Below are 27540 nucleotides of genomic sequence, written 5' to 3'. Positions count from 1 at the left end.
AAACACTAAAACTTACTATAAACTGAGTCCAAACCATTATTCCATTTAACATTTCTCCAGAATTTCAATGAAATATTTTGCAGCTAGGAATTAAACCTGGGAAATCAACATGAAAAGCCAAACATCTACCAATGATCTACAGCCCCAACCTCCTGGTGGGTAGTGTCTTGCAGTAAAGACGAAGAGGAAGATCAGCTCAATGAAAAAGAATGGGGGCCATATACCATTTTTAGCAATAGGCAGTCCATTCCTAAGTACAAGTTCCAACTTTAAATTTAAGTTAAAGACAGATTTAGGAATTGAACTCGTTTTTAACCAGTGACTGCCTGAAAATCTAACAAATCATCTTCATCATCAGCATAAAATTATGTTCTACCTAAATTCCTATGACCAAGAGGAATGCAGACAAATATTTTCCCCCCCCAAACAATACACCAATAAACACAGAGGATGTGAACACTAATAAACAGGAGAATTATAGAAGATATAAAGTTACCTACTTTAAGTCCTTCCTTTTTCAAATCCTGAGCAAGGTCACTGCAGAGTTCTTGACATAACTTGTATTGTTCTGATGCACTTATTTCATTAAACGTCCTGCCAAGAGTGAAGAAAATCTCAGCATGTTCTGTTCTTGACAAATTATCCAAGTAAGTTTAAACTAAGCTGTGCTGGCGCAGTGGTTAGAATGCAGTACTGCAGTCTAATTCTGCTAACTGCTGGCGGTCAGCAGTTCGGCTGTTCAATTCTCACCAGCTCAAGGTTGACTCCGCCTCCCATCCTTCTGAGCTTGGTAAAATGAGAACCCAGATTGCTGGGGGCAATAGGCTGACTCTGTAAACCGCTTAGAGAGGGGCTGTAAAGCACTGTGAAGTGCTACGTAAGTCTAGTGCTATTGCTTTTGCTAAGCAGAAAATATTTGCAAAATCTACTGAACAATACCTAAATACAAAAACAGTTATTTAAATTCACTGCAGCATTAAAAATGAATGTTTCAGCTTATAATAGATGCTACATACTTACTACACAAAAATCAAGACCACAATATGATTTCTTGTGCCTGTTATGGTAACATATCAAAAGGAAGTGAAGCTTTGGAACTAATATGACAGTCCAGCTTCCATTTAATAGTGGATGTCAGATTTAGAATTGGATCAAGACTAGTTATCTCATTTAGTTTGCGCTGAAGTTAGACATTGCTTTTACAATTATTTCAATGGGATCTAATTATAACAAATTTAGCCTTGATCCAGTTTAAGTCTTTTAATTTATTACAAATATCCAATAATGACTTTGCTTTTTAAAAAACTGCATAATGAAAAAATAAATTTTGGTTCTTTGGAGATCCAACATTTAATTCTACTTGAAATTCTGCTCATAAAGCTTACTAGGGGTTGGGTCAAGAGAATGATCACAATTTCTTGGTACCTTCTCCTTCACTATTTCAGAGGATTACCTAACACTCTTCAGATTTTCCAAGGTACAGACAGCTTATTAAGAAAGGAATCAATGAAAATAAGGTTTTCCTCTGTTTGGATCAGTTGAACTTTTCTCCTGTGTCAGATGCCTGTCACTGATGGAAGCAGCATATCTAGACATGGAGGGAAAATTCTATTTTTATCTTAGGTCTTCTTAGCATAGTCACAGTAATTATATTTGATATTACTGTTCTAATAGAAAAAATATTTTTTTCTAGAAGAATGTCTCAAAAGAGGCTCAGTTATGCTAGAATTACATATTTTTTTATCTCCAAAGAACCAGTATCTCTTTTAAATGATGGTGAAAGTGTGCTGGTACCAGAATTTGGATAAATTGTCTTTGCAGAATTAGCGACTGGCAACTATCTATTATCGTTATGTGGACAGAGTTTTAGCTGTTTATATGTTTTTTCTGGTTATGAATGCCACTGGTGTTGGGCAATGAATACATTTAAATAATAAACAAATGAACAAACAAATAAGCTAATCCATAATTCAGGTAACTCCAAACATTATTTGGCAAATTTTTAGCATTGTATTGGTATCTCTTGCATCATGGGGGGGGTCACATTTACAGTACATTTAAATGCATTTAAGAGGTGAGATGTTTGCACTTGATTTAATTTTGAGTACATACCTTTCTGTACTCATACTTTTTCTTTCCCCATCCCTTAAAAAAAAAAGAAAGAATGTTCAAGAGTGCTAAATTTCAAAGGTTAGCTCCCAATAAAGTAAGTGTCAAATTTTATGAGTAGACACATAAACGCACACAGCAAAAAAGAAGCAATGGAAAAATAATGATTAAAAATCAGGAAAAAATAGTTATCTGAAAAGGTAAGAAATATTAGTAAATCTCATTGTTTTCTGTATGTGTTCAATATCACTCTCTCCTTATAAGAAAGTTTATCTTTTATTAGAACATGATGGAACTGAATTTATTCAACAATTTGAAAATATTTTTCAATATTGAAAATTGAAGAATTTCGCTGATTTTTTTAAAAAAGTTACACGTATGTAGGTGATCTAGTTTAGACGTAAGGATCTTAGGAGAATTGAGGGAAAGTTCTAAGATTCTGCAATTCTATTAGGAATTAGAATAAAAACAAGACTAGATTAAAGAACATTGAATAATGAGGCCGTTATTAATTTCATGCGAAATGCAACCTATTAATAAAATATTTAGAAAACAAGTAAAATAAGGATAAGTACATTTCATATAAAATACCTTTCCAAATGTGTGGAACCCAAGCCAAGAGAAATTTCAAGAAAATTATGGCAGGATGTTTCAGAAAACAGAAGAGAAATCAGAGCCCTCTGATGGTACAGTTCTGTGCAAGTCTCTATTTCCAAAGCTTTTAGCATTTTCTCTGTTACTTTTCCTATGCCTGGTACCTAAATGAGAATGAATTATATACCAGTGAAACAGGAAGTTTTAATGTGAAAGCTTAATTTTAACAGTTTCAATATGTAACCCATTATCAACTATTATTAACTATGACCTTGGAAACTGAGCATTTTTAAAAGTAACAGAAATAATTAGATAGCTTGATAAACTGCTGCACATAACTGGTGAATTTGTTGTATTGTTCTGCACTGACGTATGTAAGTGAGGCACTATGCGACAGTATCTGATTTTTTGAGCGGTCATTAAGCAAATCACACAGTCTTTACATGAAACACATGGTTGTAAATCTCAACCTATCCTCCTGAATGGGCGTTTATTTGCTGGCAACTGGCAGAAAAGTCACAAATCATGGTCATGTGACCACAGGACACTGCAACCAGTTGTAAATGTAAGCTTGTTACTAACTGTCCAAAATGCAGTCATATGTCATGTGACTGCATTTTGGACAGTTAGCAACAAGCTTACATTTACAACTGGTTGCAGTGTCCTGTGGTCACATGACCATGATTTGTGACTTTTCTGCCAGTTGCCAGCAAATATAGCAGATAAAATTTTCATAAGAAAACTAGACACCAAAAGACAACAACTATTTCCTGAACACAACATTCATAAAAGTAGTAACTTTAAATAAGTATTTTTTCACCTTTCTAATAGCTAATTTTTTAATGAAGTCCATCACAGCATCTCTTTCTGGAGGGATTCTATATTGGCCATTAGGTTTATTTTTATCACTGCACATTTTTGCCAACATCATATTTGGAGCTATGCCTATAATTAAATGAAAAAAATTCAAATAGAAACAAAAAAGAATTATAGCTTTCCCACTTCAATTATATATTATGTAAAAGACATAGTAATCCAGATTTGATATGAACCTTGAGTATAAAGAATACTTTTGTGGCAGGATCATGGGTCCGATTAAAACATAGGCATTGTGGGTGCCCCATCTTAAAGTGGCTAAATATAACACTATTTGGTTATCCAAAGGAAAGTAGAGGCTAGGTTACCAAACTGTCATATATACATCTCACTCACTATTCCACTATTCCAAAGTCATAATATCAGTCATAATATTGGATAGTTCTGTCATATTTTGGCCATTATGCCACAAGCACAACTAATACCGAGTTTTATCTCAAGCATGCTAAAAAAAGTAAGCTAGGATCTCTAGAATAGAAACTTTCCAAGCCAACATTTTGTTGCCTGCATCGTATCAACTATGAATGTGGACTAAATTAAAAAATGAGTGACCACTATGAAAGGAGTAAAATGAGTAATTTGATCATATAGACCAGGGTTTTTCAAACTTGGCAACTTTAGGAAGTGTGTACTTCAACACAAAACAATAATATAGACAGAACAAGGATTGAACTGCAAAACAAATACATATATTGAATGAATGATTGAATGAACTGAAACAAGTGGATGACTGAAATGGGACAGAGTTTGTTAAGATCCTCATAAAAGCAAGGTTCATTTGCAAGGACAGAAAATATGGAAAGGAATAATGAATAATGTTAGTGTAAATGTTCCCTCTCAATGTCTTAAGCTTTTTTGGCATTTTGCATAATTTCATCATATCTTTTTAAGATACAGTGGCCAGAACTGCACACAATATTCCAGATGCACTCACACCACTGATTTTTCTAAAGGTGTTAATATATTGATGTCTCTATTTTTAATACCATTTCTTATTAACTCTAACATAAATGAATGTACACTGTGTTGACACCTTGATTAAACTGTTTACCACTAGCCCAAAACCTCTTTCCTCACTGCTGCTCTGATCCCATTTAGTTTGCACGAATACTAAAGATTTTGAGCACCAATTGTACTTTCCTATCTAAGTTGCTTAGAGATTTCCTATCAACTTCCATGTGCAAAATTTGCTTGCTTGCCTTCTCTGATCTCAAACTCCCATAAGCTGCTTCTCTGCCTGGACTGAAAAAAAAGAAAACGACTGAGAAAAAAGGGAGGAAATTATCTCCCCATTTACCTCCCCATTGACTTCACTTGCCAAATTCTTGACTTCTTTACCTGCAATATTATTTAACTTCATCTGAACAGACCATTACAGGTCTGTCTAGATACATTCTCTGAGCTATGCTTCGATAATATTCAGCTTCATTATTTATTTGTTTTACATTAAAATTTGTGCTATTTAAATAGCATTAAGTCTCTTGTGGGTGTTTGTCTCTTTTCATTATAAATACTTTTATTTCGGTTAGCTCTTAATCATATCCACTGACAGAATAGCAAAAGCTCTAATTTCAGATCAATTCAGACTGATTTCCAGACCTCTGTTATCCCAGAAGGTATAAAAGATGAAAAAAATTAAACAGTAATGGGTTCTTCTTCACTGAAAGAATTTAAGCAGAGGTTGAACAGCTGACACGGATTTGGATGACTTCCAAAATTCCTTTCAACTTTACATTCTTTAGCTTTTTTAGACGACCATTGGTTATTAGTGTTTCCTAAGATATAGTCTTTTACAACCAGTTTTTATTTTTGTTATTCATAACTCTTCTAGTCCGAAACAACTGAATCTCGTACAAAGGACTGGTTTATTTTTTTTTCCAAAAATAATCAGTTATTTGGCCATTATATAATTGCTGGTTCCAAATTTTGCCTACAAGCAATGTAAGAACAACTGTCTTTCCCTTAATTATTATAGATGTCTTATTAAATATAAACAAGACATTCACATCCTTTGATTACGCCCAAATTATTATATTTATTCAGAAAAGAAATCAGAACTAATTCTTACTAATCTGACTCACTGTCACTCATTGCAGCCAGCCTCCAGATAAAAATCAAGGCAATAGATATAAATTTTGTTGAAGTCAGGGTAGGTAGAAAGGTTAGGTAAGTAACTGAGAGAGTAAGACTTAACAATCTTTGGTTGTGGCCCAACAGAGTAGTGAATGGAAGAATATTTAAATAATATCTATGAAAGGGACATACTTACAACTTTGTTAGTTGTGAACACAACATTCCTAGTCTAAAGCCTTCTTTCTCCCCAAAACAACTTTGTAAAACAACCTGCATAAGTAACAACTCTATAGGGAGAATCAGTCTGAAAGCAATTCCGTTGTTGTACGCAAATGGAGATTCTGTGAATATTGGAGTCCAGAGTCATACCAATTCTGCCTTAATTTAATGGTCAATATTTGCACTTGGGACCACAAGAATGCACATATCTAATAAGTTGTACTATCTTATATAGACAGGAGCCACGTAAATGAAATAAAATCTAGAACACACTACACACAAGAAGTACAACATAATTATTCAGCTTTACACTTTTTGATTGCTATATGGTTGGATAGGTATATAGCAGCAAGGAATCACATATACAACTCTAGTCAATCAACATGTCAGATATTTCATGAACATACTTGCAGTAAATATGTACAGTAAATATGTCAGTGTCATAAACAATAAAAATATATTTACCAGCGCTGGCAGTCAGCCCAGTTTTTTGTTCAATTCTCAAACGAATTTCATTTACAACTTTCTCAGCTGATGTTTCCAAGATAATTGACTTTAACTGTACACTTGACTGCTGGCACCGCTGCTCTTCTAAGGGCAAAGATGGTTGAATAGTCTGCTTATCCATCAGAGTGTCACTGTCAAACAATACTGGTGAACAGGAATGCATATCTTCACTCAAGTTTGATTCATCAGATGTAACTGTGTTCTGCTTTCCTGGTTTTTAAAAATTTTAAACAATCAGGATATCACAAGCAAAACAGTCATTTCAAATCTCTTGTAAAGCTAATAACAGAAACAGCTTTAGACCATGGGTCCCCAACCCCTGAGCAAGGACCGGTACGAGTCCATGGCCTGTTCAGAAGTGGGCTGCACACCTGGAGGTGAGCAACAGGCGTGCAAGTGAAACCAAAACCATCCTCTTCCCCCGGTCTGTGTAAAAATTGTCTTTCATGAAACAGGTCCCTGGTGGCAAAAAGTTTGGGGTCTATTGCTTTATACTTCAAAATCACTTATTTGGCAAGATTGTTGCATATATTGCTTTTAGAAAAGCAGTATTCTTATTGTTACTGCTGCAGGGTCATCTCCCATGGAAGGAATGAAAGAAAAAGCCACAGTAATTAGAATACAGTAATGCGGGCTAATTCTCCTAACTGCCAGCAGTTTGATCCTGAGCAGCTCAAGATTGATTCAACCTTCCATCATTCTGAGGATGGTAAAATGAGGACCCAAATTGTTGGGGGCAATATGCTGACTCTGTAAACTGCTTAAAGAGGGCTGTAAAGCACTGTGAAGTAGTATATAAGTCTAAGATCTATTGCTATAGCTATTTATATGCATCTAGATATCCCCTCGTACAGATGAGTTGAAGTTTAGAGAACTAAAATGGTATTGAAAGAAACAACATGTCTCTCTATATCTACTAAAATGACCAAAGAACTCACTGGTATAGGGCTATCTAAAATTATAGTAAATTACTAAAATTGTTAAGATTTTCTCCTTAAGATGTGCAAATCAGAACTCCAGTTTAGGATCACAATTCTTTTTCTTGACGAAATCACTGGTCCAAGATAATAACCAGCACTAGAAAACCTTCTCCCATTGAAATGAGGACTCTTACATTTAATAAGCGTTCAGAATACTGTACATTTAAAATTCCAGATTAAGATCTTATCACTAGCTTTTGCCTTGGAATGAAATTAATTCAAAATAAACATGAAAGCAAATATTAAAACTAAAAATATTCTTGTGCCACACAGTTTCTAGGTTTACTAAATCACAAACATAAAAGCAACATAATATTTATATTCTGACCTGAGAACTCCTGATAATTACATACCATTTAGACCAAACTTGGATGTACTGGGATGTTTTCTTTTACAGCAGTGGTTCCGTTCTTCTAAGTAGTCTGTTATGTTCAAGTAGGCTTCATCAAGGCCCATGGGCATGAATTGAGGATCATATTCAGCTAGTACTTCCCTAATCTTCATAAATATAAATACAAGGTTGAACTATTATTTAGTCATGTTTTAAAAATATACCATACATTTAATCAGTATCGGCACTGTATCTTTTGGCATACATCATGGATCGATCATACATCAGGGAGGAAAGTCAATTATTGAAGAGGGTTTTTTATTTCACTCCCTGCTAACTATAGCATCTTGGTCACTGAAGGTATGCTATTAACAAGAAAAACTTGTTCTCAGTGTAATAAAATGAGGGCTCTAATAAAAATGGATAGTTAAAATGTTTTAAGACAGAAATGTCTCCCCATGAAGACATTCAAACTTGCTGATTCCAGGGATGGGTATCTCTCAGTTATTTGATTTTATCTCACCCATTTAACAGCAAGTAATAAAACAGACTGTATTTCTTAATGATGCTAAAGATACACTGTGGGAATGTATACTCCTATTTCAGTGCTACAAAGATATGCACACAATTTTTATGAAATGTCAGAACCATGAAGCATAATAAACTCGATGTCAGAGTGAAGACTGACCAGCAATGTTTTCAGCAAACTAAAATGGACTGGAATCCTATGTCACTTAAAATCAGAGAGTGTCATGAAATTCATAGTAGTGATAATGTAGCCATCACTATTAACAGAAGGTGACTTAACTCAGTGCTAAGACCCAAGTCCCCCAAATGACAGAATGATCTCAGTCTGCATGAGAGCAGATCAATAATATTACACTGGCTCCAGACTATGCTTCAATCACACATGCACAGGAATAATAATAATAATAAGTTGGAAGGGACCTTGGAGGTCATCTAGTCCAACCCCCTGCTAAGGCAGGAAACCCTATACCATTTCAGACAAATGGCTGTCCAGTCTCTTCTTAAAAACTTCCAGTGTTGAGCATTCACCACTTCGGGAGGCAGGTTGTTCCACTGGTTAGTTAGGAAGTATAATCATTCTCTGGAAACCTGCAACAACTTGTTAGCATAATGCAAAAAACAAAAACACAAAAGAACATTCAACCCCATAATTTATTAATTATGGGAAGCAATGCTAATACTATATGGAATAATGGGAAAAGTGTAACATAATTTTTAATTGTAGGTGAACTGCAGAGAAATTAAAATAATTAAATTAATATGCATTTTGCTATACAAATGAATCACATACCTGTTTACTTACTTCTTCATATTTCTTAAAGTTTAATGGTACTATAGTAAGATGTGGACAAAGTTTCTTCGCAATAAATCCAGGCATAGCTGCACGTACCCCATATCTTCTAGCATGGTAATTTGAAGTGGACTTAAAAAACACAAAACCATGATTTTTTTTTTTAAAAAAGCTTTTTAAAATGGATTGTATTACAACTAAATTACAAAGCTGTTAGGAAAACTTAAGGAGTCATTAATACCAATTCAAGTACTACTTAAACATGGAAATTAGCTTCTACTGTGAAATCAACTCTGATTAGAAAACTATTCCATTTTGAAGAGACTCTGTTTTAAGGGTGGGGGGATTGATGATGTGATTGAAGGGATCCTCATCATATTTGCAGATTATACCAAGCTGGGAAGAATTACTAAAACTTTGGAAAATAGACTCACAATTAAGAAGGATCTTGTCAGACGTGAGTATCAGGCCCTATCCCAATGGCAAGATGCAGTTCAGTGGTAAGGAAAGTAAGGTCTGCACTTAGGCAGGAAAAACCAAATCCACAGGTAAAGAATAGGCAGTACCTGGCTCAACAGTAGTGTCAAGAGAGGGATCTACGTGTCCTAGTGGGCTACCACTTGGATATGAGCCAGTAGTGTGTGCTGCAGCTGCCAAAATAGCCAGTGCAGTCCAAAACTGCTTTAAGATCACATGAAATGTGATATAATTTGCAACTTATAATTTGCAGTTATAGTTTGCAACTTTCCCTACTGGCTTCTTACAAGCAAAGACAAAGGGGAAGCCAGCAGGAAGTTGCAGTCATGTGAGGTCCTCACATAATGCCCACATGGTCCTTGTTTAAACATGGCAACTTAAATTGCAATCACTAAGCAGTGGAACGTCATTTTTTTTTTACTTATGACCGGGTTTCTTAATGACAGAATTTATGGTCCCAATTAGCAAGTTTAAATGAAAACTACCTGTATATATGCTCTTCACAAATATCAGATATTCAATTTCCAGCTCTTTGGGGCAGATGGGGAAATCTTCCAGAAAGCTGCTATTCAGTGTCAATAGTTACAGAGGCACACTAGAGTCACACAGAAAATATTTGTGCTACCATGTTGTAAATTAAACCAAAGAACTGTTTTATTTAAAACCATAGACCAAGCTATGAACAAGAACAGGAAAGGCAAAATATTAATCTTAAAAAATATTTGTACCAATACTTGCAAAAATAATTATTTTGCCTCCCTATTATCACAAATTTAGAAACAAAAATAATTATTTTGCCTCCCTATTATCACAAATTTAGAAACATTTCATTTTATAAAATGAAAATTCATGTTTGTGTTTTCTATGCAGGTATGCCAATGCTGTATTTCTTCTTACCAGCATACTCAATGAACCCACTGCTATGGGCTTGTCCCTTAATTCAGGATTGTCTCTCATTTCTACAGCTGCATAAAAGGCATCCATGTCAATGTGTACAATAGTACAACTAAGGTCACGATTCTGATCCAATTCCATTGCAAGTTTATCCATCTGTTTGTAAATAGATACACAAAACTGTATAAAGACAGAGTTTTTCTCTTACTCAGAGTTGGATAAGTTTATAAAAATAACTAGAAATTACTTCAGAATTGTTTCATAAAATATATACAGTATCAACATTGTTACATAGAAATTTAATAGCTTCTGAGGCTTTAAAACAGGGGTGTCAAACTCAATTTCATTGAGGGCCGCATCAGCATTGCGGTTGCCCTCAGGGGGCCGGGTGGGTATGGCCTGGGTGGGCGTGGCCTACTGGGTGGGCATGGCTAGAGTGCGTATGACCTACTGGGTGGGCATGGTCAGCTCTACATCGTTGGCATCAAGGGTGCCTATGGGGGCCTGGGCAGGAGTGGGACAGATCTGAGGGTCTCTGGCAGGAGGAGGGTCTCTGGGCCAGGGCCAAGGCAGTGGGGGCCGTTCCCTCACTGTTTCCAGGATGGCTTCGCGGGCCGCATGAAACCACTTCGCGGGCCGCATCCGGCCCCCGGGCCTTGTGTTTGACACGTCTGCTTTAAAAGCTGACATTCAGGAGCCCCAGAAACACTAGTTGAAGCACTACAACGGAAAGCCAGATCTCCTAGAGTTTAGACAAAGAAGATTGGCAAGATTCAGTAAGTCACAAACCAAACTGACTTACATTTACTTAAATAGCAAGCCTTAAATTGATGGTTATCTTGAAACAGCATGCTAATATGTGAGGCTGACATCACGGACTTCCTTTGTATTCTAAGCCCTAAAATATATTAGTTATTTCAGATTAAATCAAGCAAACCTATGCAAAATGGAGTTAAGTTAAATGGAATAAACTTTTAATATTTTTTTTCTTACTTGGCTGGTCTTTTCAAGACCTTTAATAAAATTACCTGCAATTGTGCTTTCAAAATCTGTTGCTCTGTGATTTTACTTTTTAGTTTCAGCATTTTTTCAATCCGTTTATTAACCTGTTGATCTTTCTTAAGTTCATTCTCATAAAATCTAGAACCCTGCCAAAGAGATTAAAATTACTTCAGCCTGGTACATATCAGTTTAATTGTTTTTAAGTTGTGAAGGTCATTAGAAGAGCATCTACAAAGGACTTTGACCACCAAGTTTGTTATATTCACTAGTAAAGTGGCATTCCTTAGAGCAGGGGTGTCAAACTGCCGGCCCATGGGCCAGATACATCATGCCGAAAACACGCCCACTCCATTGCCGGCAATGGGAAAAAAGTCACGACATGTCACATGATGTTGCGAGTTTGACACCCCTGCCTTAGAGCAGCATTTCCCAACCTTAGGAACTTGAAGATGCGTGGACTTCAACTCCCAGAATTCCCCAGCCAGCTATGCTGGCTGGGGAATTCTGGGAGTTGAAGTCCACACATCTTCAAGTTCCTAAGGTTGGGAAACGCTGCCTTAGAGCATGAAAGAAAACTGGAATCACCAAATAAAAAAATCACAGATTCTCTGAACTGTGTCAGAATGTATATATTTAGACACATATTTTGTGTAATATTTTGGTTAAGACGTTTCATACCTCATGAAAAAAGATAAAACAGTATAAACAAATAATAGATTTAATTTTATAGATTTATTTTTAACATTAATTGTAATGACTATTCATGCCTATTACCTATTCCATGTTGGTAGATACCTGATATTTTTTTACTGAATACAACCAATGTGAATAACTAAAGCATTTGTTAACATAAAAACTTATATAAACAAACCTTGGAGGCTTCCATTATGATTTTGTTGATTTTCTCTTTATCCAGCCCTTGCATTCCAGCTTTGTTATCATTAAGACCCATCCTAAGAAGTAATCCTTCTCTGGAAGAAGCATTATCTTTGTTTGCATTTTCCATTGTACAAACCCAAGCAAAGAGTTTTTTAGTTATTACCCTGAAAAAGAAGAACTGCATAGTTTTAGAGGCTACTGCTGTCACTCTCACATCATAATATAACAGAATTATCTACACATGCACCTAACAATGTTACATTGTTTTTTATCCACAGAGACATATTCAGATGAGAAACTTGGGAAAGCGTGCATATATCTTATTTTCATTTATTATCTCTTTATTAATTTATCTAAGTAATTGCAATATCATTTGCCAAATGAGTGCAAAGTAGCAATGTTTCTGGTTAAATTATCTTCGGATCAGTGGTGGGATTCAAATATGTGAACAACCGGTTCTATGTGTGGATGCCGCTTCCGGAAGTCCATTCTGGGCCTGGGCAACAAAAAATTAGTTGTCGGTTTTGCTGAAGTAGTGTGAACCAGCTGAATCACACCACTGCTTCGGATAGATATGAAGCCAGCAGCGCGGAGGCTTTAGAATTCTGTCTTATAACTAGAAGGTTTACTTTATTTTTTAAAATAAAAACAACAAGAGGATATAGAAACAACCAATATTAACACAAACCAATAACATGACTTCAACCATGAAAGCCAGCTAGGTGATCTTGGGCCAGTCACACTCTCTCCCCAATCCACCTCACAAAAGTTGTTGTTGTGGGGAAAATAGGAGACATGCATGTTGGATATATTCACTGCCTTGAATTATTTGTAAAAATAAAGGTGAGATACAAATGAATAAATAAAAAATTGGCATCTCTGTATATAATCTTTCTCAATATTTACCATTACAATTCAATAAAAAAACTACTTCATGTCTTGGCTCTGTGGGGTATCTTTTTGGAAAGATGGATTCACCTAATTGAAATGTAGTACCCAAAATATAATACAGGTAGTCCTCAACTTACAACAGTTCATTTAGTGACATTCAAAGTTACAACAGCACTGAAAAATGTGACTTATGATCATTTTTCATAGTTATGACCTTGCAGCATCCCCATGATTATATGATCAAAATTCAGATGCTTGGCAACTGGTTCATATTTATGACCACTGCTGTATCCTAGGGTTACATGATCACTTTTGTGACCTTCTGACAAGCAGTCAATGGAGAAGCCAGATTCACTTAACAACCAAGTTACTAACTTATCAAATGCGGAGATTCACTTAACAACTGTGGCAAGAAAGATTGTAAAATGGGTCAAAACTCACTTAATGTCTCACCAACAGAAATTTTTGGCTCAATTGTGGCCCTAGGACTAGGTCGAGGACCACAATATATGGCCAAACAGTGTCTTTTTTTGGACAGAAATTATTTTAAATATTAATTACATTTTAGCACCTGATTGTCCACTTTTGGCTTGCCTGGGCCGCATGAAGTGAAAATGACTTAAATGATAGTAGTTTACAGGTAGTCCTCATTTAGTAACCACACTTGGAATCAGCAACTCAGTTGTTAAAGGAAATAATTGCTAAGTGACTCTGCGTAATCTTACTTCAACCTTTGTTTGCTTTACAAGCCTGTGAAAATTGTAAATGCAGATCATAAAGTTACCGGTACTTTTTCATCAATATAGTAACTACAAATGTCACTAAATAAGGCAATTGTTAAACAAGGATTACATGTAACTTTATGGCATAACAAGGATATATAATTACATTAGGCTTTATTTAATATTTACAAGGTACATATTTTCCTAGGCATTTTCTTTTTTATATAATTAAAAATAAAAAAGCTGACACATTGTAACACTAATTATCCTTGTTAAGAACAGTGGGAATAAAAAAGCTGTTACTTCTTCTGTTCATTCCATCTGTAAGTGACAGGATCTATAATATCTCAAAACCTTGACAAAAGATTATACAAGAAGTAGGGCTATCCTAATAGGCTATTCTGCCTAATATTATTGCCTCGATGTTGGTTGGTACAGCAAACCAATTTAATTCAAAGCATTGTTTGAATAGAAAATCAAATCAAATCACCAGCTGCCTGCAATTAGTGCAGGTTCGAGTCCCATCAGGCTCAAGGTTGACTCAGCCTTCCATCCTTCCGAGGTAGGTAAAATGAGGACCCAGATTGTTGGGGGCAATAAGCTTTGTAAAAAATGCCACTTGGGGGGGCCGAAAGCCCTAATAAGCAGGCATATACATAGAATGAAGGCTATTGCTAAGCACATTGATTTGTGCTTTAGATTGTAAGCCGCCCTGAGTCTTCAGACAAGGGCGGGATATAAATGGGATTAAAATAAAAATAAAATAAAAATAAAAATCACTCCACCTCACACATTGAAAGAACTTCGCTTATTCACTCTACAGGATAAGGATCATAAAGAGAGGCACCTTTATGTGATCTGGTACTTTGAAGGAAATGTTCTCTCTAATCCGTGGTACTACTTCAAGGACATGCTTTTACTAAAATATTATTGAAGCAAAGCACCTCTTCAAAGTTCTGCAGTTCTGACAAATCATTTTAAGCCAGTGTGTAAAAAGTACAAATATATCCAAAATATATCCAAACACAGGAGTAGATAACCTACCATATCAGAGCTACATACAGACCAGAAATTATTTCTTACCATCCCCAAACCACCTATAAATATTGGTAATAAAATTTCCTACCATTTTGAAACAAGAAAGACACATTTAAAAACAATGACAGTTTGGAATATTCAGAAAGCTCTTCCAAAACCAAGAACAATTATGTAAAATTTTTCATATCATCACCCTGTTGAGTTTGCTTCAAGATGTCACCCACAATGGCCCTAGGTCAGGCCTTTTCAACCAGTGGTATGGGTACCACCTGTGGTACATTGGCACCTGGCAGGTGGTACACGCCCATCCTAGAAAAGTGGTAGTGGGGGAGGGGAATGGTAGCACCGCACAAGCCTGAGTGAGACATGGCTGGAGCTGCAGGGCTGTCAGGGCTCAGTGGAAGTGCCAGGATCAGTGCCAGACTCCAGCTGGAGCTTGGTGCTGATCCTGGTGCTTCTGCTGAGCCCAGAAGAAGCACCGATCAGCTGGAATGTTGCAGCATCTCCAGGGTCTTGTGATTTACATTCAGATGCTTGGCAACTAATTCATATTTATGACTGTCACAGTGTCCCAGGGTCATGTGAAGTGACCAAACCCTGCTGCAACCACCCAACAGATGGGGGGGATAAAACCCAAACACCCCCCACCCCCACTGCCAATCCTCAACAGAAATGCTCACAACAATGAAAACCTCAGACAGGCGGAAGAGCGCTGCCGGGCAGGCAGGTAGGTGTCTTGCTCAGCTGTGGCTTGGGGGGCACTTTTTTCAGTGCCATTGTAACTTTGAACAGTCACTAACCGAACTGTTGTAAGTCCAGGACTACCTGTACTTCATCACTTTTTTCCTTTTTTTTGGTCAAGTTTTTGACACCTTGCTAGGCGACTGGTGGTACTCGGATGTTGCCATATCCTAAAAGTGATACAATGGGTAAAAAAGTTGAAAAGCTCTGCCCTAGGTCACCAAAAAATTGTCATTTCCTGCTCAAACTACAGAGTTAAAATAACCTGCTTAAATTAAGTTAGCCAAAGAAAAGGAATTGGCAAAAAATGACCAGTAATACAAACACTCCAAGCCCCTGATGGCTACATACATACATAGCTAGTAGAATTTTAGAATAACTCTTATGTTTTTTTCCATAGTTAGACAAAGTTAATAATTATATTATCTAACAAAACATTATTCCAGAGGGGATTATTACTTGAAGTTATTTATTCTGCTGAATGATATTTTTCAGATATATTATATTCTTCACAATAATGATCTTTTTCTAAGGACTCTGCATTTTAACAAAACACTGAGGCTCCAATGAAAGATGTTTTATCTCACTACACAAAGACTAACTATTCCAAGAATTTAGGCCTGAGTCCACAAGCACCTCATACTGTATAATCCTCCTGCACTATCAGACCTTTTCTTTCCATCACTGGAACTTTGCAATTTAGAAGAGTCATGTTAGACCATATTTTTGTTAGTTTCAGTCCCGGAGATACAGAAGAAATATGTTGTGATTAGCTTGGCTGTGTTAAAAGTCTTACTGCTTTATCTTAGGCCTTAACTTACTGTAATAATTTTGTGGCCTTTTTAGTGCAATCATACCTGTGACTTGGTTAAGCAGAAATCCCAACAACAATTTGCATTAAATAGTCCAAACCTTTATGCTTTGGACTGACATTCATCTGGGCTAATATTTTTCAGTCATGACAGTTCATTTTTATTGGGGCCAGATACATGGTACATGTAACACCACTTCAGTGAGAGCTGCACTGGATACCAGTGTTTCCAGGTGCAATTCAAGGTTATGTTTAAAGGCCTACATGGGGTAGCTGAGGAATCATATTTTTCCCAAGAGTCTCTATCCATCCAACCAGATCGAGTAAAATGGGTATGCTGCAAGATCCCATCAGCCAAAGAGTGTCGGCTGGCAGTGATCAGAAGAAAAACTTTTTCTGTAGTGGTCCCTGCTCTATGGAATATCCTCCCTTCAGAGATTAGAACGGCCTCAACTCTGTTGGCCTTTTTAAGACCCTAAAAACCTGGCTATGTTCTCATGTCCGGGTTGCTGAATGTCGGGCAGCTATAGAAATTGAATAAACAAATAAATAAAGATAATTTGGTTATCCTACTGATCAGATTAGAAACTGATGCAGGAGAATATTGGTAGCTCAGGGTTGAACTCTGGGGTCACTGATGTTCTCTGAGCTTGGTGCAAGCTTTTCTTTTCTTGCAGATGTTTCATTACCAAACTAGGCAACATCATCAGTGCTCAAAAAACTGAATGAAGAACAGTATTCTGTGATTATAGTGAGATACCTTTCCTATTCCTTACATGAAGAAAACATCTAGAATACATTACATTTTGTTTTAAACTATTTTTGAAGCACTTTATCTTTCCATTTTGTGAAGCTGATTAGAATTTTAAAAAACATTTTGAGATATACAGTATTTATTTACTAGAAAGGCAGACTAACTTTTCCCAAAATCATTTACCTATACTTGAGTCATTTTGAATTTAAGAGGAGAAAATCATTTTAAATTCAGATTTGTCTTACTTTTAGGTAAATATGGAATATTTATTAATATTTGCTTTAGTAATTAAAAAGAAGTTATAGTATGAGATCTTCTCACAGAAAAAAACTAATAGTAATTCGAATAGGAGTAACAGTTTTTATTCCATTTATTTTGGGCAGGATGCTTTCTAAAATAATTGGAAAAGTAAAATGTAGTAGGAAATGTTTTTTGCGTGCTATATTTACAAGTCCATTCTTACTGGTAGTAATAACATTTTAATACATATTGTATGCATGGACAATTAATGATGAATATATTATAAATTAACCATCCATTAAAGTGTCTGCCAAAGACCAAAGAACCAGTGAGTATACCAGTGAGTTCTTCAGAACTTCTCCAAATGTGGAGAAGGTGGGTGATTGCCCACGTTTATTCCAATCACTGTTCCTCATCAGAAGACCACAGGATAGCAGTATTCTGCAGGTTTGTCAAGAGATGAAGAAATTGATCATTACGCTCATAACAGCCTTTCAAAGGATACTAAATTTGCTTACCTCACTTTCTAGTCATTTGTGCAAATTGCTTATTTAACCACCTTAAAGATACTAGGGATCTTCAGTACAAGAAGTTTGAAAAGCCACTTGCTGAGTCCACCTTCATTTCTCAGCAAAAGAAAAATGAACTGTAAGAGTAACAACTTAAAAGAATTTCAAATAACAGGCAAAAATCTAAATAAGATTTTGAACTAAGAAAGTTATTAACAAATTAAGGTCCATACAAATTTGGAACGTTGAAATGTTCAAGATTTTGAAATTATATAAAATAAATGATTTTTCGTGGAAACCAAAACTAGTTTATCTATTGTGTATCATAACAGAAATTAAAGGTTTACTATTTAAACTGAACACTACAGGGGGCTGGAGATTCCAGACAAGAAGAAAAAAAATGCTTTTGGTTTTGATCAGTAACAATATCAAAAATATTAAACAATGTCTGCTTTTATGGATAGACTAATTCAAAAAGTGTCAATGAAGTAATGACAGATGTGAAACAAAGGTTGTGAGCAAGAGCTGTAAGTCTAGGGAGCCCCAATGTGCATACAGGTAGTCCTTGACTTACAATAGTTCATTTAGTGACTCCAAGATGCCTCTCAATATTCCTACTATTGAGCAAGGTACCCCCCTATACTATACCTGTACATTTGGTTTTTCTTGCCTAAATGTAGAACCTTACTTTTTTCACCATTTTCACTTTGTTAGATAGCACCCAGTGTTCAAGTCTGTCCAGATCCTCCTGTATCTTAAGCCTATCTTCTGGAGTATTGGCTATTCCTGCCAGTTTGGTGTCGTCTGCAAATTTGATTGAGCTCCCCATCTATCCCCTCATCCAAATCGTTGATGAAGATGTTGACGAGCACTGGGCCCAAAACAGAGCCCTGGGGCACCCTACTACACATTTCCCTCCATGTAGATGCGGTTCCATTGAGGACCACATGCTGAGTACGGCCAGTCAGCCAGCTACGAATCCATCTGGTGGTGATGCTAACCCACATTTTTCTATCATATCAAGTAGTAGTTTGTGATCTACTTTATCAAATGCCTTACTGAAGTCCAAATAAATTATATCCACAGCATTCCTAGGGTCCACTAATTTTGTCACTTGGTCAAAGAATGCAATAAGATTTGTCTGGCATGATCTGTTTTTGACAAACCCATGTTGGCTTTTAGTAATGGCTTTGTTTGCCTCTAGGTGCTCATTCATTGTTTGATTATCTTTTCCAGAATCTTCCCGGGTATTGAGGTCAGGCTGATAGGTCTGTAATTTCCTGGATCCATTTTTTTTCTTTTTTGAAGATGGGAACTACATCAGCTCTTTTCCAGTCCTTTGGTAGTTCCCCATAGCTTTAGGATCTTTGAAAAATATAGTTCAGTGGTTTTGAGATCACATCTGCCAGTTCCTTGAGAACTTTGGGGTGTAATCCATCGGGACCTGGTGACCTAAGCTGTCTTAAGCTGGACAGGTGCTCACTTAACATTTTCTTGCCTATCTTAACTTGTGTTTCTATTGTTTTTTATGGCACTATTTTTGATAGGTTGGTCTGTTTTTTCCCTTTGTGTAAAGACAGATGCAAAAAACGACTTTAACAGTTCTGCTTTCTCCCTGTTGCTTGTCATCTTCTTGCCACTTTCACCCACTAATGGACCAATCATTTCCTTCACTTTTTTCTTGTTTTTACATTTGAGTCCTTTATGATTGACCCTGTGTTTACTTTCTACATGACCTGTGTGGTGCCTGAGTGCCCCTATTGTCTTACCACCTATTTGGTTAGTACACTTTGTGTGGCACTCGCTATTAGAAGCTTGATTTTGCTTGACAGCAAGGTTGATATTCTTGTCCACACACACATCTATGTTACATGCACTGATAACCCTATAATTTTTAGATTGCCGGGGACAGGGATGTTCTGTATCAATTAACTCACTGTCCCCGCTGTTTAGTTTAAATATTCCTTCAGAAAGTCTGTGAATTTATAGCTGAGCAACTCCGTCCCTTTCTTTGATGGATACAAACCATCACTTTTGTACATGTTTTCATTGGACCAGCTGCAAACATCATGGCTAATATATCCAAAGCCTTCCCCTTTACAACTGGCCTTCCCCTTGGCAACTGGTTCATATTTATGACTGTTGCTGTGTCCCAAGGTCATGTGATCCCCTTTTACAACCTCCTGACAAACAAAGTTAATGAGAAAGCCAGATTCACTTAATAATTGGGTTACTAACTTACCAACTGCAGTGATTCACTTAACAACTAAGGCAAGAAAGGTCATAAAATGGGACAAAACTCACTTAACAACAGACATTTTGGACTCAATTGTAGACATAACTCGAGGACTACCTATACTCAGGCACAGTTAGCAATAGAAAATCTCCAGATCAAAACAAAACCTTTATTGTACTCAGTGAGCATCAAAATCTTCAGAACCAGGCCTAAAACCCACAGCCACTAACTAGTCTTGCCATGATTAAACTAAGCCTATCCTCTCCTAACCAAACCCCCATAGTCTCTGGGCACCAGGAAAGGTCCTAGTGGTATCACTTTTTTTGGCCTAGGGCAGGGGTAGCCAACCTCGGCTCTTTTATGACTCATGGAGTTGAAGTCCATGAGTCATAAAAGAGCCGAGGTTGCCTACCCCTGGCCTAGGGGAATACAACTGGCTATCATCAATAAACTGATATTGCACACGTGTCATATGATTATTTTATCTAGCAGCTTCATATAGATGTTAAATAAGAGTAGGGACAGGGAAGAGTCCTAAGGCAAAACCAGCTCCAGGGAAAGGAGGAAAATCAGTCTAGTGCTATTATTTTCTACTCCCAATTCCTGAAATGGGCCAGAAAAATTTCACGATCAATAGCATCGGAGGCTGCTGACTAATTGTATTAAATCTTCAGTAATGTTTATTTGCAGTTACATAGCAGATAAGAACATTTCAAATATAACAGAAATCTTTTAAATATGCAGATTTCAACCTACATAATCTTTTAAGCGTGTTAACTGAAACTAATGCTATTGACTTTGAAACCCTAACATAAACAATATTACTGCAGATGGAATTTTTTTTTTTACTTGGTGGCTGAAGCTATTGGAGCATCATTTCATGATGGATTGCAATTTTCAGAGAAACTGCACCATCTCCTGAAACTTAATTTAACTCATCCAACTTGTTTTCTATCTGCCTCACCAATTCCCTAAAGGCAGGAATGAACACTTTCATACCAACTTGCCATTATCTTTAAGAGGTTTATCAAATGCAGCCAGGCACAGAATGGATATTTTAGGCAACTGCTGAAGCACGGACAAAACCAAGATCAATAAGGAAAAAAAAGAAAAAGGATAGGAAGTTGCAAGGGATAAAAGTGATTGAAGATAACTGCAAAAGCAGAAAAAAACATAACTGATACTTACTCCCTTGGAATCTGTAGTCAAACCACATCACATTAGTTCTCCTTCCTAAAACAATAAGACATTTTCATATGTTTCTTTTTTTTACATACAAATAAGAACTACCTTGCTGGAATGAGACCAAGAGCTGACATAGTTCCTACTCTCCATTTTCACCTATGGCCACATATCTGTAATGGCCATGGTCAAATTCAGCGTCTTCCCCAACCCTTTTAGAACCAGGAACTGATTCTGTGGAGGGCAGTTTTTCCATGGAGAGTGAGAGTGAGTGAGTGAGTGAGTTCCTACTCATGTGCAGATGGGGCTTCACTCGCATAGTTCCTGGCAAGCCACAAACCAGTGCTGGTCCACAACCCAGGGATTGGGGACCTTGGTATAATTGCTAAAACTACTCATATATGACATGATATGGTATGGCTGTGGAAAGCATTCAAAGGATCTGCTTCATAAAGCACAGCAGTTGATTGAACCACCCCTTCCTGAAATCTTAAAGCAACAACATACAGGTACTTTGAGGGACATTTTTTGCTGTTTGTACAGACACAATACTTCCATTCGGATTAGCAGCAAAGCTGCTGCATACGCATGTAATTTCTTTTGAATAAGCCAATGAATTCTTTAAATAACATTGCATCAACACTTCAAGGAAATGATTTACAAATAGTCCTCAATTTATGACAATTAAGCCCATATTTTCTGTTGCTCAGCAAGACACTTGTTAAACTGAGTTTTGTTTCATTTTATGACTTTCTTACTATGTGAATCACTGTAGTTGTTAAGTTAGTAACATGGTTTTTAAGTGAATCTAGCTTTCTCATTGACTTTGCTTGGCAGGTCACAGAATATGATCACATGACACCAGGATACTGCAACCATCATAAATATGAACCAGTTGCCAATCTGAATTTTGATCACTTGACCATGGGGATCCTGCAATGGTCATGTGAAAACTGTTATAAATCACTTCTTTCAGTGCCTTTGTAACTTTGAACAGTCACTAAATGAACTAATGTAAGTTGAGAACTATCTGTACTTAAACCACCAATGAATTTTGCAAAGTATCTCTCTTGAATTTTTTTCACAGGCTCTGTGGCTACATAAATATACAGCCTCAACTGTATTGTGCTTTTGCAAATCTTTAAAAACTTCCAACAGGCCTGAGGCATTCATCCTTTGGTAGTAGAACACTTTTATTATCAAGTTATGTTCTATTCTTTTCCCCAATGTATTGTTGTTCTTATTTACAGTTTATTATCTTATGGTTCTTAAAGTAATATGTGAACTGCTTAGAATTGCCTGTGAGGAGGCATATATGATGATTAAATACAGGCCACAGCTGAAGACTGCTGAGAATCAGAGGTCTTCAAAGTACTTTTATTTGGTTCTAACAAACTAACAAGGTTTGGAGGGGGGGGGAAAGCTCAGATTTTTACGTCATATTTCACAGGGATTGTAATTTCATTGCAGTAAATTTTGGATGTTGTGCCTGGCACTACCAGTCACATAAGCCTTGTGCTTTATCCGTAACACACTGATGACAAAGTATTTGTGAAGACAGCTATTGCAACAAGAGGCATTATGTATCCTTACTCTCCATTTAACCATCTGTGCTCTGCACCAAAGTTACTAGTAGAATCTTAAGCTATAGATCAAAAGGATTTATTATTTCTATTTGTTTAATAGGAACCAAATTTATATTACCAAAAAGAGAACTCTTAAGGTTATGAGAAAAGTGTTGGGGTGAGGTTTCAATTATAAACAAGATTCCATTTATTTAGTTTGAACAAATTCTATATGTTCAACCCTATCTTGTCCAAGCCAAAACGTCCGCCTACAAAAAGTAGCCACAGGAACAACAAATTAACCCTAAATCAGCTTCTTTGACTCGCACTATAGCAAGGGTAACATATTTTGTAGTTTTTTTTAAAAATTCCATTTATATCCCGCCCTTCTCCGAAGACTCAGGGCGGCTTACAAGCCTTCATTCTATGTATATGCCTGCTTATTAGGGCTTTCACACACCCCCAAACGCCATCATTACAAAGTCAGCTTAATTGCCCCCAACAATCTGGGTCCTCATTTTACCTACCTCGGAAGGATGGAAGGCTGAGTCAACCTTGAGCCTGGTGGGATGCGAACCTGCACTAATTGCAGGCAGCTGGTGTTACTTAAGGAGGATGTTCAACCCTATTAAGTTCAAACGAACTTTTTCTCTCGAGTAAATTCGCATCACGTTGCAATTTCGTCTCCCTGTTTGGAGCTGGCAGCACATGTAGCCTTTTTTCTCCCCATCTCTTACATTGCCAGGTGATCTACATACTCCACCACATAATTAAACCAAGTAGCTGTTTCAATTACGAAAAAAAACCCCTCATTGTCTTTTCCTTCGCTCTTGTGTATATGTCAGAGTCGTGCAAGAACATAAATCATCCCATTTATAAGGATGGCATAGGGAAACCTAAAACCCGTGCAAAGAAAGTAAAAAAAAAAATCTCCCACAAAACCAGTTCCTTCCTAATCACATATAATACAGCCATAAGGCCCGCAACACACCTCAGTCCCAGAAGCTTCACTAGCCCCCGTTTCCGCAATAATTAAGTCGCACCAAGATGGCGACCAATTGTGTTTTCAAAAAAAAAAAGAGAGAGAGAGAGAGAGAGAGAGAGAGAAAAGGAGCGACGCCGGTACTTTGCGGAAGCAAACCCAATGCAACAACCAGGAAATCCAGAGAATTAGGGGAACGATTAACGCTCGCCGCCCCACCCCGCTTTCCCAGGAGGCGACGCGCCTTCAGTCGACTACAATTCCCAGCATGCTCTTGTTCTAGACAACTCCGTCTGGTGAGAAGCGTTAAAAGGGCTTGGCAAAAGAAGAAAAAAAAAAGGTGGCGAGAAAGATGGCGGCGGAAGTAGTAATAGTTGCACCAACCGCCTCCACAAGGTGAACTGAGTTGGGGAAGGAGAAGAGAAGACGCGCGCTTATCCCGCTGAAAGCCTGCTTCTAATGGTCAGGGCTACCAGCGTGCGCGGAAGGGTGGGGGAGATCCGCGAGCTGCTGTCCCGGCGGTGGCCAGAAGGGGACAGACCGACGGAAGGGCTCTGAAGGGCGGCTTAGGCTGGGGCGACGTAGCAACAGTAGCGGCTCCGGAGCGGCGAAGCGTCTTAAATCAGGTAGAGAGCAAGCTCCGCTGGTCTCGGCGTTTCGGCGAAAGGGCAGAGGGAAGTGCCTCCATGTCGGACAACCAGAGCTGGCATTCCTCCGGCTCCGAAGAAGATCCCGAGACAGAATCGGGGGCGCCTGTTGAGCTCTGTGGGATCCTCAGCAAGGTAAAGAAGAAGAAGGGGAAAAAAAAGCCCCCTTCGTTTTCTTTCCCCGCCGCTATGGCTCCTCGGGTTGAGCTTAGACGACCGCCTACCTTAGGGAGCCTTTTTTCCTTTCCCTCCCCCGTGGTTGGGGTGTGTGTGTGTGGGGGGGGGGAGGTTGTGAAGGCATTTGGGGGCCAGGGCGGAAGGGTGGCACCGTCATGCTCTGTCTTCCGCGAAAGAAGGGCTGGCAGGCAATGGGGAGAGCCTGACGTTGAGTCACCTCGCCGGTTGCCCACCCGCCCGGCGGTGGCGGCGCCGGCCTTGCTTGTTAGACTGGCTTCCTGGTCAGCGGGAGGTCCCGGCACGTTTCCTCCGCCGCCCACCGATGGAGCCGAGGTGTGCGCAAAATATGTTATATTGCAAGTATATATTTGGATAAAGCGCTTCGTCGCCGCAAGCGGAAAAGGCACTGGGGGGGGGAGTCTTTATCCAAGGAGGGGCAGCTTGACTCCAAAATATTTCATTCGCTGAAACGTCACTTTCTCGGGAAATTTCTTGATGGCTACAGGGTTTTTTGCTTGAAAGTCTTGCTAAAATAACTTGTGCGTGGGTCTTCTTTTTTTTTTCCTTCTTGTGGTCAAAGGAAGAATCCTTATGCATCCGTCTCTTTGCAAGTGCCTGGTAGAGTATTATTGCAGACCATGCTTGTAACCATTGCTTGGATGAGTAAATGTTTGGGTGATGGCCTTCGCTGAGGATTGCTCAGGGCACACTCTTGGTATATGCATGAAGGAAATGCTAACTTCATTGTTGTCCCTGAAACAAAAATCCCAAAATTTCTTTCTACTCCTTTTCACAAGGGGAAGAAAAATCATGTGTGTTTGCAATTATAACAGATTGTGGCAAGATCACACAAGAGTTCTGTGATCTTTGGGCAAAGCATCAAATAATGTCATCAAACAGGCTGGTTGGAAGATAGTACAAATAGTACTAGAAGTAGCTCTTGCTTTCAGATTTCAGTCTCTCTACTATCTAATCTGTATTATGAATCCTTGCTTTGAAATTAAAAGGGATGGGCATGGTTGCTACATAGCTAGAGATCACTTTTGATTAGAAGTTTGGGGGAAAATAACAGAAAAGGCAATGACAAGTTCTGTATTGTTGCCAAGAAAACTACATTAGTGTATCTATGAAGTCATTTGATGTTGAGCATAGTTTAAAGGAAATCTTACAAATTTGATAAAACTCATCCTAGGGAGAAAATTGCTTATTTTAAAAATGTAGCAAATAGTTTAGGAAACAGTATTTTTAGAAACTCTGGCTTGTGAACTGCACTGGTAGAAACAAAATCTAGCTAACAAAATTATTTGCTTAATAACTTTCATAAATAGTCTACATGTTTCCTTCAGATATTCTTAAAAATGTAGACAAGCTCAGATATAGTTTAGTATTTTGTAACAATGAATAGAGAAAGCACTCTATACAGGGAATTTATTTGTTATAAGAGCTCAAAACCCTCAAAAGCTAAAAAGTTTATTCATTAGGTTGTAGCATTTTAGATAGTCCTTAGAAATATGTAACTAGCTTTACACAAGAATGATGTACTAGACTGGGATGAAGGAAACTGGGGTTGAAGTCCACTCTTGGTGTTAAGCTCTCCAAGTTATTTCAAGCCATTCATCTCAGTATTACTTCACAGGTTGTTGGTTGAAGGATAAAATAAGATAACAGCATAACAGCTTGCGCTCATAAGAACAGGTAGAATAAAAAAGTCAAAAGTCAGTATGACATTTTAAATGTGCCTTATCATAGCTGTTGCTCTGTCTGCTTGGTTTGACTGCAGTTGTAAAGAACGGATGGAAAAGAACTGCAGTATGTATTTCCAAGAACTTCACAATGCCTTATCCATGTTGTTTTCCATATTTTTATTAATACTTTTGTTTGCCTTTTAGTAAGTTCAGAGCAGATAATTCAGAATAAATAATACAGTAGTGATGCCTTTTCTCTTAAGTTGAGATAAAAATTTGCACATATTTACAAGCTGTTCTTCCCATTGCATTAAAAGTATGTACCTGTTAATAAAATTTTAAAGAATTCACAGAAATTCACAATTCTCTCATCTAATATCTATTCATGATAATATTTCCTTGAAGTTATGATCTATTTGGTATAGAATTCTGAAATTATGCTTCTAGAAAGTTCTTAATCTTCTAAACTCTCTTAAGCACTTTATAGCAACTTTATCTCAAAGTTTTATTGGTCTGTAACAAGCCAAATATGTATATTATAGATTTATTTATTTCAAGTTATATAAGGCTGCCAAACTTTGAGCAGTGTACAACAAAATAGTAATTTACAACAAACAACCAATATATAAATACAAAAGCTAAATGTAAAATTGCAGTAGAGCACAGGACAAAACAAACCTCAGAGTGGGGACTGCCACTCAACCAACCGCTAACACCTGGAAGAAGAACCAGGGGTCTTCTTAAGTGCTTTCCTAAAGACAAGGAATTTTGGGGCTGGAACCTGTGATATAATGGGTATTGGGAGTAAGATCATTCCAGAGAGAGGGGACAACTATGGAAAATACATGCTTTCTACATCCCATAAGACTTTTTTTTTAAAAAAGAACATGGAATGTGCCCTCCCTATGGAAGCATGTGGGGTGGGCAAGTTGTCTTGGGAAAAGGATGTCTCTTAAATACAGTAATGTGTTCCTATACCATTAGGTCTTTTATAGTTTTCCTGGGCTAAGGAGGAGTTTTAAAATAGTTAAAATCCCTTTAGTTCCAAAAAGCTGCCCAGAGTTTTTTGGACATTGAGTTGTATATAAATAATAGTAATAA

General features: G+C 37.4%; 2 protein-coding genes across 4 annotated transcripts in view; one reads left to right on the top strand and one right to left on the bottom strand.

Annotated features, from left to right (window-relative positions):
- The window catches only part of POLK (DNA polymerase kappa), a 30048-nt gene extending 6042 nt beyond the window's left edge, over window positions 1-24006 (bottom strand). The window contains exons 1-12 of the mRNA XM_083352897.1: window positions 23940-24006; window positions 21390-21434; window positions 12252-12423; window positions 11407-11526; window positions 10382-10534; window positions 9008-9139; window positions 7712-7856; window positions 6337-6588; window positions 3524-3648; window positions 2701-2867; window positions 2113-2145; window positions 501-594 (exon numbers count right to left, since the gene is read on the bottom strand). Of these exons, the coding sequence (XP_083209023.1) occupies window positions 501-594; window positions 2113-2145; window positions 2701-2867; window positions 3524-3648; window positions 6337-6588; window positions 7712-7856; window positions 9008-9139; window positions 10382-10534; window positions 11407-11526; window positions 12252-12386 (1356 nt within the window). The 5' untranslated portion in view covers window positions 12387-12423; window positions 21390-21434; window positions 23940-24006. The remainder of the gene's footprint in view (window positions 1-500; window positions 595-2112; window positions 2146-2700; window positions 2868-3523; window positions 3649-6336; window positions 6589-7711; window positions 7857-9007; window positions 9140-10381; window positions 10535-11406; window positions 11527-12251; window positions 12424-21389; window positions 21435-23939) is intronic.
- Window positions 24007-24198: 192 nt separating this feature from the next.
- Window positions 24199-27540, top strand: part of CERT1 (ceramide transporter 1) — a 76225-nt gene continuing 72883 nt past the window's right edge. For all 3 annotated transcript variants that reach the window (XR_014491463.1, XM_083354742.1, XM_083354741.1), the window contains exon 1: window positions 24199-24712. Coding sequence is in view for 2 of the 3 variants with exons in the window: in XM_083354742.1 (XP_083210868.1) it covers window positions 24617-24712 (96 nt within the window). In the remaining variant the exon portion in view is untranslated. The remainder of the gene's footprint in view (window positions 24713-27540) is intronic.

This window comes from Vipera ursinii (assembly GCF_947247035.1).
Source record: "Vipera ursinii genome assembly, chromosome: 2".
In the NCBI taxonomy this organism is placed as follows: domain Eukaryota; kingdom Metazoa; phylum Chordata; class Lepidosauria; order Squamata; family Viperidae; genus Vipera; species Vipera ursinii.
The sequence above is the reverse complement of the archived record's forward strand: the minus strand, read 5'-3'. Positions and strand labels throughout refer to the sequence as shown.